Here is a 14,689-nt window from a genome sequence, read left to right on the forward strand (position 1 = left end):
CTCATTTGCTGATGTGCCTGCTCTTCCTGCTCTCTGGCTGGCCCGGGGCTTTCTAGTCCTCCAGTGCATCCTCTCACCTTCTTGTTCCTGCCAACCTCACACCTGAGCCTGCAGAGAGAGCCACCCCTGCTTCTGGTAAACCCTTTAGAGCTCAGCGAGTCCCCCACCCCCTGACACACACACTTTTTTTGAGACAGGGTTTCTCTATGTAGTTTTGGACCCTGTCCTAGATCTTGCTCTGTAGACCAGGCTGGCCTCGAACTCAGAGATCCGCCTGCCTCTGCCTGCCGAGTTCTGGGATTAAAGGTGTGCACCACCACCACCTGACTTCCACCTCCCTTTTATATTACAGCAGCAGGTCTTTGAATCTGAGTGGCAGGGACATAGTCCACATCCCTGAGTCAAGAGGCATTAGCTTCTGGCTGCTCAAACAGAGTCCAGTGTGTTAGGACAGTGTCTGTCCCTGCTTCCTGGGGAGACCAGGCCGTAGTGTTGGCATTCTGGCCCGTCCCTTGGAAACCCGCCCTGCATCCTGACATAAAGCCTCCTTTAAGGAAAAACCCCTCCATTCCTCTCTCTTCTCCTTCCTTCCTTCCTTGCCACGAGGTGTGCACACCTCTGCTTTCCCTCCCTTCTCTCTCTCTCATCCTCTCTTTCTCTCTTCTCTTTCTTCCTCTCTCTGTCTCTGTCTCTCCTCTCTTTTCTCTCTTCATGTCTCTCTCTCTCTCCTTCTCCTGGTCTCTCCCCCCCCCCCCCCTTCTCTCATAATAAACTTGCACGTGGATGCTGTACCTGGGGTGTGAGTAACTTTCCGCCCCAGTGCCGCATCTGCATCTGAGTGCTGCATCTGCCCCTGTCTCCCTCACCCACAGGGGCACCTTGGCTCAATCCGCCAAGGCTTCCCACACCGCCCTATCATTACACACCGTTCACAGTAGTGGTGGAGAGGGCAGGCAGGGCCATGGGTTCCAGGTAGGCCTGCTTCCTGGAGGCCCTATCACCCGCCAGCTGCAGCTCCCCGCACAGAGGCTGTCCTCAGAGGTTCTGGTTGTCAGAACTGGTGGAGGTACTCAACATCCCCTACCCAAGCCACCACACTTAAGCTAAACTATAGCGTCCAGTGAGAACATTCTGGGCCTCAGCTGAGAAGAAGGGCTCGTGGAGAAGAGAAAGGCAAGGATTCTGCCGTGCATATCAGAGTGGACTGACAGCTTGGACTTCGTCAATAGGCAGGGCTAGGGGATGTGGGCTCTGGGGAAGACTTCTTCCTTCCGAATTCATCCTGGTCCCAGAAATGCTTTCCCAGAACCCTGAATAGCAAGACTGATATTTTTCATCCTTCTCTTCCAGGGAATTCATGCTTTAACGTCTTCACTTGTGTTCTGGGAGAGCTGGGAAATGTGTGTCCGCATCTAGAGACAGGATCCTCTGGGACTGTGATTAGAACTCGAGGTTACTGGCAGGATCCTGCGGTTACTAGCTTCCTTCATGGCTGGAGCATACTGTGGTTACTGCTGCACCCACAGTTTCAGTATCCTTACATATTTTTAGATAAATCTTAAAATTTTTTTTTTTATTTGCTTTTATTTCATGTGCATTGGTGTTTTGCCTGCAGGTCAGATCTTTGAGTTATAGACAGTTGTTAGCTGCCATATGGGTGCTGGGATTTGAACCCGGGTCCTTTGGGAGAGCAGTCAGTGCCCTTAACCACTGAGCAATCTTTCTAGTCCCCTAGATAAATCTTTTTAAATGATTGATTTGTTTCTATTATTTTACATGTATGGGTGTTTTGCCTGTACACCATGTCCTGTGCAGGATCCAAGGAGATCAGAGGAGGGCATGGGGTTCCCTGAAACTGGAGTTACAGATGGTTGTGAATACACTGTGAGTGCTAGGAACCAAACCCCTGTCCTAAGAACAGCCAGTGACCTTAACCACCGAGTCAACATTCAAACATTTTATTAATAAAACAAGCCATTAAACATGCCCTTTGGATCATTTGCTCAGAACTTAGCACCATCTGCTCTGGCACCAAACTTGGCACCTTTTATGGATCCTCCCTAGATTTCAAGGCCAGAGATTATTTATCAAGGGCCTTCATAGTGGCCCTGTGGTGTCCCCAAAGCACAGGCAGAATCACCCCTATTTCGGCAGCGGAGGTGAGAGGCATTGCACCTGGGCTCTGAGCTTTGATGTCCATGCAGAACCACTCTCTGTTTGTCTTTTAAATCCTGAGCACCTCTGCCATATGCGTATACTTCTGTCTTCCTCTTTCTCCACCTGCGTAGACACGACCCTCTGTACCCTGCTCACTTCTCTTCTCTTGGTGTTTCCTAACTGACCCTACTGTAGACACCACAGTAATTCAGACTGTGGCTTGTTTATTTCATAGACTCTCCTTTAGTTATAAGAGGTGAGTATTTTTATTCTTCTTCCTGTCTCAAAAGCAAAACAAAACAACCTCCCTGTTGGGTGGCACTGTATATGTCTGTGGCTTCTCAGTCTTGCCTGAAGTTTCTAATATTGGGTTTACTCTTGCGTGAGAACACGTAACAACCTGATCCAGCACAAGAGAGAAAAGCTAGAGGTGTCCTCACCCCTCATCTCCAACAGGCATGGCGTTGACTCGGGGAAAAGAGCTTTGCAGGCTGATGTCAACACCATCAGGAGTCCTGGAGCAGGGTTCCAGGAGCAGGATTGTGCAGGATCTCCAGAAAATGCCCACTTCCTATTTAGTTTCCAACTCACCAAGGTCCAGCTGGTGGCTTCCTTTCATGACACCACTGGACACAACTAGACAAACATGATCTTCCTTCCCTCCTATTCCTGTGTTCTGCCAAGATTCTCAAGAGTGAAAAGGAAGCATTTTGCATACTGTACCTTTGTATCCAAGAGGTATAGTGATCATGCCCAGAGTCTGCTCACCATCCATCATTTCTGCTCTAACATGGATCGGCTTGAGGTCAACCACGGTTATGCTATCCCCTTTGGAGAACGACAGGTTGTATAGAGACCCTGAAAGAGAACAATTTGCCATGGGAAATTGAAACAAAACAAAACAAAAAAAACCCAAAAAACTCTTAAAGGTTGACCTTACATCCAGAGATTTGTATTTCTTCAGGTAAATGAATGCTTTAAGTAAAACGTGTAAAAGTTTAAGTACAATTTTTAAATGCAACGTCACAATTATTTAATACAATTATTAAACATAAACAGAGGCATCTCAATGAATACAGAAAAAAGACAAAGGCCACTAACTGGATAATTCTGCATCTTCTAATGGAGGCAGACTCTTCAGTATGTCAGAATATATAATTCACTTTAAAGTTAAAAATGCTTGAAATATTTTTTTCCAGAAGTAGCCATCATGATTTGCCTTGCCCCCTGGGCGGCATGGCCACCCCAGTCATTACCAGCAGCAAGTCCTATTTTCCCTGTTCTAACAATGAAGAGAAAGTGCTAGATGGCTCTCTGATGCACAGGTGGAGTGCTTGCTAACCATGGGAAAATGCCTAGAGCATTGACATGATTTTTTGGTTATCATCAAGCCAACAAAAGACAATTTTTCAAGCTCACGCTTATCTATGCCTTAGATTTCATGTGTCAAATTGCAGTAATTTCTCAGCAGAGTGAAAAATATTCACTGCTAAAAAATAACATTTTCCCCCTTCCTAGGCAATATTGGTGAATTGCCCCCTCCTTTTCCAGCCACCTGTCACGTTAAAAAAATAAATAAAACAACCCTTCAAACAGCAGAAATATGACAACCTATAGCAAGGAGCTTTGCTAGGCTGTATATTTCATTCTGCCCAGGGCTAAGGAAAATACTTTAGCAAGTAAATATATGTCCTCCATAAACAGAACATTTTCTCTGCCTTTTCCAATATTCCACCTTCTTGGGAAAGACAAGAGTTTTTTTCCTCTACGTTATGGTATGCTAAAATGAGGTAAGTGCAGTTTTTTTTTTTTCCCCCAGGCAGTGGATTCTGGTAGAACAATGCTTGATCCCATTAGTCTAGCATCTCCCAACATAATCTACATAGAACATGACTCCCAAACCCACTCCTATCCCTGAAGTCTTTGCAACCAGGACTGAGTAGGAAGCCTACATCTTTGGAACTTGCCAGCTTTTGCTTCTCCTGACCTCAGAATTCACTATCTCTCTCTCCTACCTGAGAAATAGTTTCCATCAGTCACCTCCACTTGTCTGGGCAAGGAGTTTTGATTTAAGGAATTGATGTAAGAATCCCAAGCTTGCTCCATGACCGTGGAATTGTTTTTCTCCTGCAGGACATGCCAGCACTGCTCAAGGCAGTGGACAGACAGCAAAAGCAGTCTCTTGTGAGCAGGTAATCAGCCACCTGATCATGACCTGGACTGTGAGCCATGTGTCATAGGGGGAAGGAGGAAGTAAGTAACTTGCCAGGAAGAAAGAGTTCATTAGTTCAATGTCCAAGGGTTGGAAGGGTAGGCACTTGTTTTGTATGAATGATTTCTGGAAAGGCTCGCTTGGCCCATTGGGAGTATCCTCTAGATTAAAGTATCCCATGCAGCATTATGTACAACATCACCAAGTATCCCATCACAACACAGACTCTGATTCTGTAGGTGGGGTCTGGTCATCTGCATGTCTGGCAAGCCTCCAGATGATACCTGCTGGTCCTTCAACTACCTTCTGAGGGACATGTTACTAGGGATCCCAGTGTTGCTTGGATTATAGGCATTTGTGATGAATTCTGAGTCACCAATAATGCAGAGGTGTTGCAGTAAGGAAAGAAAGAAAAGCACTTTCCCTTGGAATCTTTAACCAAGAATGAGTCCAGATTTGAATTCTCTACTTACTGCTCCCTCTATCTGTTGTGAGCCTGAACCTGTGTCTGTCTGAAGAAGAGGCTTCTTGTGAATCTGTTGCTGTGCCTGTGTCTTCCATCAGTGTGTGTGTCCTCCACAACACAGGGCTCAGCTCTGCATTTATTGAACGGTACAGAGAGCATCGCATGGGGAAGGAGAGGGATACTTTACAGAAATCTTTAACAGAGTTTGACAGGGATTAAGACACTGACTCCTGCTGATTCCAACTGACCAGATAATAGGCATCATTGTTTATCATCCAATAACCGTAAATGGCCACTTTAAACTTTTATGGTGGATTTTAGGAAGTTACTTTCAACTTCAGTATTTGCTGGTTTCAGTAAAAGACACACACGCATTATTTGGGTCAGGGGCATGAAAGAGTCCACAATTTAAGATTACAGCTATGCATTAGCTTAGTACAAGTGATTGCACGGGAAATCCAAGGCACTAAAGGTTGATGGTTACATTGTTCTTTTAAAGGCCGGTTAAATGAGTTGTTTGCACAATTGGACAGCAGTCTTGAGTGGCTTCAAGGTGTATTGTTAAGTCTGGGTGTGAGGTCCAGCAAAAGTTCCAGGCTCTTAGAATGTGGGGTCTGTAGATCAATGCCACCAACATCAATTGAGAGATGATATACAGGTCAACAAGTCACTCTCAACCTATCAAAGGTGACTCTCCAAGTATGGGGTCCAGTAAACTGTGGCCCAGTAAACTGTGGCCCTGATTGGATAGCATCTTTGCCATTTACCAGTGTGTTGAGGATGCAGACTCAGGCCCCACTCCAGGCATCTATAACCAGAGTCCTCATTTAAACATGTTCCCCAGTTGATGGGGTTAAATATTAACGTCTGAGAGGACCGCTGGAGAACCATTCAAGGACAATCTTGAGCATTTAGCATTTAAGGGGGCAACACATTCAAGCCTGAGGAGTGGCTGTCTACACCCCAGCTACTCAGAACTGAGCATCATCACCATACCTCCTAGTGGGCCACATGGGCCACATGCACCACCCACCACAGCTCACCTTTGATGCACAGAACCATTTCATTTTCCTTATTTGATTATAAGAGCAATACTGTGAGAACAAAATTATAAAGAAGAAATGTAAAGCTCCCCATACCTCCCTCCCAGAAGGGGCCACCAATTATAGTTTGGAATATTTCTTTTGTCTCTCCTTGTATGCATCGTTCAGATACCACAGTTCTTTTTACTTGATATTATCAGGTCCAAAGGAAACTCCATTTCCTCAAATTCTGGGGAAAAAGCCAACAGTCCTCAGGGACTTGTGAAGCCAGTTCCTCTCTACCAAAAGACCCATTTCCCTTATCACCGGCAGAAGGGTACGTGGCTATCTGTGGGGTAAGTGGCTATCTGTGGGGTAAGTGGCTATCTGTGGTACCTATTAGCACACCAAAGCCCATGCTGGCCTCCAGCCTCCTTTAGTATCACAAGTACTTTTTACACATTTCGGAGTCCATCGGCATCCTGGCTCTTCTCAGATCTTCTCACCTTCCCCCACACTAAACATGGGCTTTCCTCAGTTATTCATTTCTCCTCACAGTGGTCTATTTTGGTGTCCCCACCTCTCTCTCTCTCTCTCCATATATATGGAGATATATATATATATATATATCCTTACACAGAAGGATGGATATATATCCTTCTGCTTCTCTTATAGCCAGGTCATGTCTGCTGGCCACGTCCAGTCTACTGCTTTCTCTCTCTTCTCCAGACTCTTCCAGATGCCTCTGGCTGTTCTCTCTCTCATATCTGCAATAAAAACCTTCTCAAGCTGGGTGGTGGTGGGGCACGCCTTTAAACCCAGCACTTGGGAGGATCTCTGTGAGTTCAAAGCCAGCCTGGGCTACAGAGTGAGTTCCAGGAAAGGCACAAAGCTACACAGAGAAACCCAGTGTTGAAAAACCAAAAACAAACAAACAAACAAACAAAACAAAACAAAAACAAAAAACAACAAAACAAAACAAAAAAACCCAAAAAACAAAAACAAAAAACCTTCTCTTAAACCAGAACATGGAGTGGTCATGACATCAGTTTATACCGATATTATTTTAGGCTTTAAAAGGACTCTATCGACAAGATTTTAATTCCTATAAATACCTAAATAGTAGCCACTAATAAACTTTTTTGTACTAATGTTAGACAATAGGCCACTTAAAATTTTCTTTCTATATGTGCAAAGATCTTTATATTCATCTCACTTCTTTTGGAGAAAGTCCTACAAGTGTTAATTATAGTAATTACTGAGCTAAATGGTTTTAATATTTCTAAGGCTTTTGTTATGTATTGCCAAGTTGCTTTGCAGAAAGTTTGAATAGATGAAACTTTGACTGGTATATCAGGGTATCCGTTTTTTTCTTCAGCTTGAGAACTGTTGATTTTGGAATATTTGCTAATGTAAGAACCAGCCTGGCATGGTTGCTATTTTCCTGTTTCCTCAGTGGTAATGGACTTCCATTCTCTGTGTTGCCATGACACCATGGGAAAAGAACTATTGGGATTCAGGCATCCAAAGTGTTAAGTGGTGGTGCTTGTGGCTGGCCACTGCCCGCGGTGGCCATGCAGACAGAAGAGAGCGCTGGGTGCTGTGGTGGCGGAAGAATCACAGAATCACAAGTCATGGTCACCTTTCTAGAGGTTTATTAGGAGAGAGAGAGAGAGAGAGAGAGAGAGAGAGGGAGGCGGGGTGGGGGTATGGAATACGGAAAGAGGGGGAGAGAGATTCGTGGAAGGGCACGTCTGCTTTTTAGGCTGAGATGCCGTCGCAGGCTGGTGACATAATAAAAACATAATCCTTACATGAAGGCCATTTAACTTCCCCCCATGTTTGCTCCTGAAGCTTTCCCCATGCCATGGGATATATTCTTGGCCATTAACCTTTTGCAGCTCTCTAGAACATTCTATGGGGCAGTCTAAATTAATCCCAGACCACCTCTCATCTGATCCAGGGCAATATCTGGATTTAGTCTTGCTCATAGACAACTCTTGTCAAGTCTACCTGCATTGCCCCTGATATCCCCAAACCCCCATTACCTGTGGGTTTTACAGTTCAGGTGTCAGAGGAGAGAGACAAGAGAGAGAGAGACAGAGAGAGAGAGACAGAGAGAGAGAGAGAGAGAGACAGAGAGAGAGACAGAGAGAGAGAGAGAGACAGAGACAGAGAGAGAGAGAGACAGAGAGAGAGAGAGAGAGAGAGAGAGAGAGAGAGAGAGAGAGAGATTTTGATAGCCAGGTGGGCAAGCTTCCGTGAGGAAAGGCGGCTTAGTTCAGCTCCACTCCCCTGCTGGTCAGATGTTGTCACCCTTCAATAACTGTTCAATTCTGCCAATGACCCTAGATTCAGCTCCCTCTGCAGTTTCTTTATGGGCCTTGCACAAGATTTAAGAGGACGTCATTGTACCGTCCTCATTTAAACTTCCGGCTGCATTTGTTTATTATCTAGTTATGTGTTTATTATCTAGTTGCATGTTTCTCTCTCCAGATAGATTTCCTAGCTGGCGGAGGCTCTGAGTGTCAATATCTCCTACCTCCTCTCAGATGTTGTTTATAGCTTGGGCTGGCCTTTTCTAGTCCACATATCTCCTGAAAGGGCAGCTGTCACACCAAGGCTTATGCAGGTCTCTGCTTTGAGCCTGACAGAAAGGACAAGGCAGAAGGGATAGGGTGCGAGTTTGAGGAGAATAATGAAGACAGTCTGTTTTTCTCAGATCAGCCACTAGAGAGATGGAGAAGCTATGGCCATGGGGTCCAAATGACTTCTTCCTGCCAACCCTCTATGCTTCTGAGACCACAACAGGTGTTCACATGTCTGCCACTGGTAGGTTAAAAATATAAAAGGAACTGCTTGGATTATTTATACTCTTTTGATATAAAGTTTCATTTGTCAAGGTTGGCCTCAAACAGGGTTATGCTGAAGATGACCTTGAAAGATTATAGGCATACACCAACCCGTGTGTTTGATGTAGTGTTGGGTTTTGAACTCAGGGATTAAGGCCACTAGGCAAGCATTGTACCAACTGAGCTACGTCCATAGTTCCAGAATTATAGTTTGTTGCTCAATGAAAACATTGATAAACAAGAGGCTGAGCTGCTTAGAGCAATCACCAAGGGTGATTCATTTTCAGCAATATTCTCATTAGATTTTCCTGTACATTCCCAAGGGCAGGGGCTGCATTGTAGTCCATCTCCTGTAACTATCACAAAATAACCAAGGCTGGGTAATTTGTAAAGACTAGAATTTTATTCTGAGGCTGGGAAGTCCAAGAGTATACCATCTGGTGAGGGTTCTGCACTGCATCCAAACATGGTGGAGTGCGTGCATCTCCTGGGGAGACAGAGTCAATGTGCCAGATCAGGACTCCCCCCATCTTCTTAGCACACCAGTAACACCATCGAGGAGACTCATCACCACAGCTTCTTCGAGTCCTAGTTACCTCCTGTCTTAGTCAGGGTTTCTATTGTTGTGAAGAGACACCATGACCACAGCAACTCTTACAAAGAAAGCATTTCATTGGGGCTGACTTTTGATCATTATTGTCATGGTGGGTGGTGTGCGGGCAGACATGGTGCTGGAGAAGGAGCTAAGAGTTCTACATCTTGATCTGCAGGCAGAAGGAAGTGAACTGAGTGCCACATCATGTGTAGCTTGAGCATAGGAGACCTTAAAGCCTGCCTCCACAGTGACACACCTCCTCTAAGGCCACACCTACTCCAACAAGGTCACACCTCCTAATAATGCTACTCCCTATGGGGGCCATTTTCTTTCAAACTACCACACCTCCCTCTTTAACTTTAGGGATTAAGCTTCCTTAATTTGTACATTAGTAAAGATTCATCTTATCGTAAAGGAACAAAAAATTATATAAGCAGTGAATGGCTGTTTTTTAAAAAGTCTTTTTCCTTGTAGATACTGACTTCTCTTTAAAATGTTCAACTTAGTCCAGGGAAAGTGTGTTAACAGAATACTTGACTTCAATCCTTTGTGAGTGTTTGCTTTGTCTCAGTTCCTTCCCATTCTCCACAAATGACATCATATCTAAAGACTGTGGGAGAAAATGTCTCTCCAGAAACTTCCTTAACCTCAAACGTAACAGTTCATTTGAGCAGCCTTGAGCGTGAAATAGAAGCCCAAGTTAAAAAACAAAAACAAAAACATCCCCTTCATGGAGAGTCTAAATGTAAAACAAGACCATAAAACTTAATGGGAGAAAGGTCTGGTTATACATTAATTATTTAGGTCACTGTATCCAAAACCATTTCTTTATACTAAGCATTATTCAGTCAAAGATATTTAAACAAACTAATAAAAAGTGAACTTTGAGCTCCTTTAGTTGACTGAGTCATACTTGGACAGGACTTTTGTGGGTGTGGATTTCCTGAAGAATCAAACTTCAGTGCAAAAAAAACAAAACAAAAAAAATAACAACAACGAAAAAAAAACCCAAAACGAAACACTCGAAAAAAAACCCCTTGCTTTTCTAGTGGCTTTTTAATGAAGACTTTAATCTGCCCTGTAGATATAATTTCTTGTCAAAGCTTTCGACTGAGTCCACAGAGCAGCGCCTTATTGTCTTCCTTATGTTTTATATATTGTAAGATTTGTGGTTGATAATTATTTAGAATACTTGTGTAAATTCTTTAACAGAGTTATATTCGTGCAACATGGGGCATTGCAATATAGCAAAGGTAAAGATACGTTTGGGAGATCAGGTGACACCTGCCCATCCTAAGCGTGAAAATTCAATTTTATCTCTGTCAAGTCAAGAAAGTTTGGATTTGGAGACCCATGGCAAATGGGGATTGAGAAAGGAAATGGGAGACAAGCCCCAACGATGTGTGTCACACTCTGTGCAATGACTGTAACTCTCTGTCCACATATGGCAGGTGGCAAAAGTCCTCTTACAAGGTTCTCCTGTGATGGAAAGGACCAGATGCTCATCAGCTCTCCATCTCACCAAACAACATGCCACATTTCTGCCTGTGAATTTGAGAAGCCCCAGCAGCAGAAAGACCAATGGGACTTGTGGTAGGACCCCCAAGAGCCATGAAGACATCAAGTGGGTATGCACTGCCACTCAGGTCAGATGCCACTCCAAGTCAAGGAGGATTAACACAAAATGACATTGGATTCCTTAGACACTGGAGGAGAGGCTGAAGTCCCTGCTCACTCACACAGGCTCCCTTAAACCTGGAGTTGGGAAAGCTGCTTTTAAGGGCTTTAAGCCAACTTCACCCTCAGAGAGAGTTTCTGTACTTTATTCTAACTTTTAAATTCCACTTTGAACATTCTGGTTTATTGTTCTGGCAGAAACCATGGTAACCTGACACCTTGGCAATTTGTTTTTCCCTTTCTCTATGCCTCTTTACTCAGTGGAAGCAGAACATTCCAAGACTTACTGTCTCAGGTACTTGAGGTAGCCGGGAATGGTCACATGATCCAGCTCAGATCCCTGAGACAAAGGAGAATCTGTGATGGGAAATTCCATTTCTTACTAAAAGTGCACCATGTCCTCCCAACCTTGTATGCATCCAAGCCATACTGACCACCTGATGAACCCATCCAGAGAAAGACAATGGGAAACCTTAGGATGAAGGCAAGAGGCAGAGATGCCGTAGAGCCGGAGGACATGGTTGAGCAGTGGGGCCACACAAATCAGCCTTCAGCCAACCAGCTGGCTTCACAGACTTTCTGTTGTTCCAGGCTAAACCCTCTAAGCTTAATTATTGACCCCCCTTAAAAGGTGGTCATCAGTTTTATATGTACACAATTACCTACACATAACGAAGTTTGTAGAAGGAAATCAAGCCAATAATTTTAGTCATGTTGAAGGTACAGAAGAAACTAAAAGAAAAAGAAAATTTAAAACAAAGTAAAGCTTTGTAAAAAAATCTTCAGGAGAAAAGTGCTTGCAAAGATCATAAGCTGCACACTATATTTCCTTGCTAACACTTTATAGTTCAAAACATTTTGAAATACTTAGCTAAAAGGGTTTTGAGCTCCAAGACATGGAACTCTCTAATGTTACTAAGCATTGATGTATGATGTTAGTAAAGGTGTGTGTGTGTGTGTGTGTGTGTGTGTGTGTGTGTGTGTGTGTGTGTGTGTTATGTACAGTTGCTTTCTGGATCTGTAGGTTTTACTTCTGAGGATATTTGGGGCTAGACAGATGTCTCAATGGTTAAGAGCTCTGGCTGCAAAGAGGTCCCTCAGAAACCTCCAAATAACTCAGGTTATTGCCAAGGCTATTGTGTGTTCTCCACAAAATGATAGTAAGGGCCTATTGCTGAAGACAACATATGGCTTGGCTTCTTCCTCGGGATCGTTGGTTGTTGGTCCATGAGAGTGGAGGGAACAGAGTGGGGTACAGGGTTTGAATGGCTGTAGGTACGATGGAGACAACTCTCCAGGAGACAGACTTAGGTGAATCAGCTCAACTTCATTCCAGAGTACAAGGAATACATAGGATTGTGGAGTCTGGGGACAAACCCTAATTTGCATTAAGTGGCACACTCCTATCACAAGGCTTCCTATGTAGCAGTAGGTTCCTAGCACAAATCTTCTATGGAAATCTTCACAGGAATCTGTGTCCAGGGTCAAGCTAAAGATAAATAGGCATCTCATGGCTTAGAGACAGCTTTCAGATAAGGTCCCTCCTGACCCAGGGACATTCTCCAGATAAGGGTTGGTAGAGAGCAGGAAGTTTTGCTGATGCAGGAGGGAGTTTGGGGACAAGTTTCCAGGCCATGAGAGACTACAACTTCGGCCAGCCAGCAATGCCTTCCACCAACACCTACATATCTTGTTGAACACAAACAAGCTGGTGCCTAACCAGTGCCTTCACCCTGACTGAACAGTGACTATGCACACTACCAGAAGAGAAAGATGAACATCAACCCAGCTATAAAATCTTTGATTTACATTGGTGACCTGCCTGTGTGATATGCTGGTGTAACCGTGACACAAAAGTTGTTGGAGTAGCCATCCACTCTCTGGTTGGATTTAAGGCCCACTCCATGAGATGGAACCCATGCCTGACACTGCTTGGGTAGCCAACAACCTGGGACTACATATGGCCTAGGGGAAACCAAATACTATTGTTTTGCTAAAGAAATGCAGCAGTATACTTTCTAATAACATTTTACTATTCCCATATGTCAGCGTCTTGCTCAGCCATCAGAGCCAGTTTCCTCCTAAGTAGATGGGAACAAATACCAAAATCCACAACCAGACAGTGTGCAGAGTGAAGGATCTTGGGACACTCAGTCCTAAATGGGATGTCTCCATCAAATCCCTCCCCTCAGGGCTCAGGGAACTATTCAAAAGAGGGATGGAAAGAGTGTAAGAGCCAGAGAGGAGGGAGGACGCCAATGCCTTTTAGACACAGTAGGACAGACACACATCTGAACTCACAGACTGGCAGCATGTACAGGGCCTACACAGGTGAACACCAGGTGGGGTCCTGGTGCTGAGAGGGGGAAGTAGACAGGATCTTCCATCCCTAACCAAGAAGCTATCTCCAACTGACAACTGTTTGCAAGGGACAAATTGGTTTTCTCCAATGGGGTCTCACAGGGTCTATGACCACACTTAAGAGCAGGCCCCTTTCTCAGCAGTAAGTGGACAACTCAAAAATGATCGTGTTTTTAGAGGGTTTTCTTTTTGTTTTATTTCATAATGCTTGATCTGAGCATTTTTCTTTTTTTTAACCTCACTAGTCTTGTTTATATATTATAGTCTCCATTAATAATAATAATAATTATTATTATTGGTGTGTGCTTCTTGTGGTTTTTATTCCTGGTTTTTTTTGTTTTTTGTTTTGTTGTTGTTGTTCTATTCTGGTTTATTTGCCTGTTTGTTTTCTTTTTTCTTCCTTCCTTCCTTCCTTCCTTCCTTCCTTCCTTCCTTCCTTCCTTTCTTCTTCTTCTTCTTCTTCTTCTTCTTCTTCTTCTTCTTCTTCTTCTTCTTCTTCTTCTTTTTCTTCTTTTTGTTTTGTTTTGTGAGACAGAGTTTCTCTGTGTAGTTTTGGTGCCTAGACCAGGCTGGCCTCAAACTCACAGAGATCCGCCTGGCTTTGCCTCCCGAGTGCTGGGATTTAAGGTGTGTGGTGCCACTGTCGCTGCCCGACCTGTTTGTTTTCCAAAAAGAGAAAGAAAGCATAGAGTTGGATGGGTGGGGAGGTGGGAAGGGTGTGGAAGGAGATGAAGGAGGAGAAACCATGATCAGAATATATTGCATGAAAAAAACCTATTTTCTATAAAAATGTCATATTTCAAAAATAGAAAAAAAGTAAAAAAAGAGCACTGGTTGCTCTTCCTGAGGACCCAGGTTCAATGCCCAATTTCTACCAGGTGGCTCACAATCATCTGTATGTAACTCCAGGCCAAGGGGATCCAGTGCCCTCTTCTGGCCTTTGAGGACAGCGTGCATTTCCAGAATATGTAGACATACATGCAGGCAAAGCACCTATATAATACATACATGTAAAATAATAAAATATTTTGAGAAAAATACTTGTATCTGTACTGAACACACACACACTTGTTTTCCTTGTTACTATTTCCAAACAATAAAGTGTAGCAGTTATTTATACGGCAGTTCTCACAGGTATTGTATTATCTGGAGATGATTTGAAATGTACAGAGAGATGGGCATAGGCTAGGTGCAAGTGCTCTGCCATTTTATGTAAGAGACTTGCACATCTGTGGATTTTGGCACAGGGTATGTGTTCTGTAACCACCCCCGATCAGGGTACTAAGGAATAGATTACATCCCGCCCCCCAGCTCGTTTGAATGTGTGTGTGTGTGTGTGTGTGTGTG

General features: G+C 43.9%; 1 protein-coding gene across 1 annotated transcript in view; it reads right to left on the minus strand.

The window, feature by feature from the left end:
• The window catches only part of LOC118573409 (protein THEMIS3-like), a 39,737-nt gene extending 35,474 nt beyond the window's left edge, over positions 1-4,263 (minus strand). The window contains exons 1-2 of the mRNA XM_036173701.1: positions 4,173-4,263; positions 2,881-3,015 (exon numbers count right to left, since the gene is read on the minus strand). Of these exons, the coding sequence (XP_036029594.1) occupies positions 2,881-3,015; positions 4,173-4,263 (226 nt within the window). The remainder of the gene's footprint in view (positions 1-2,880; positions 3,016-4,172) is intronic.
• Positions 4,264-14,689: the final 10,426 nt, after the last annotated feature.

Source organism: Onychomys torridus, chromosome 23 (assembly GCF_903995425.1).
Source record: "Onychomys torridus chromosome 23, mOncTor1.1, whole genome shotgun sequence".
NCBI lineage: Eukaryota > Metazoa > Chordata > Mammalia > Rodentia > Cricetidae > Onychomys > Onychomys torridus.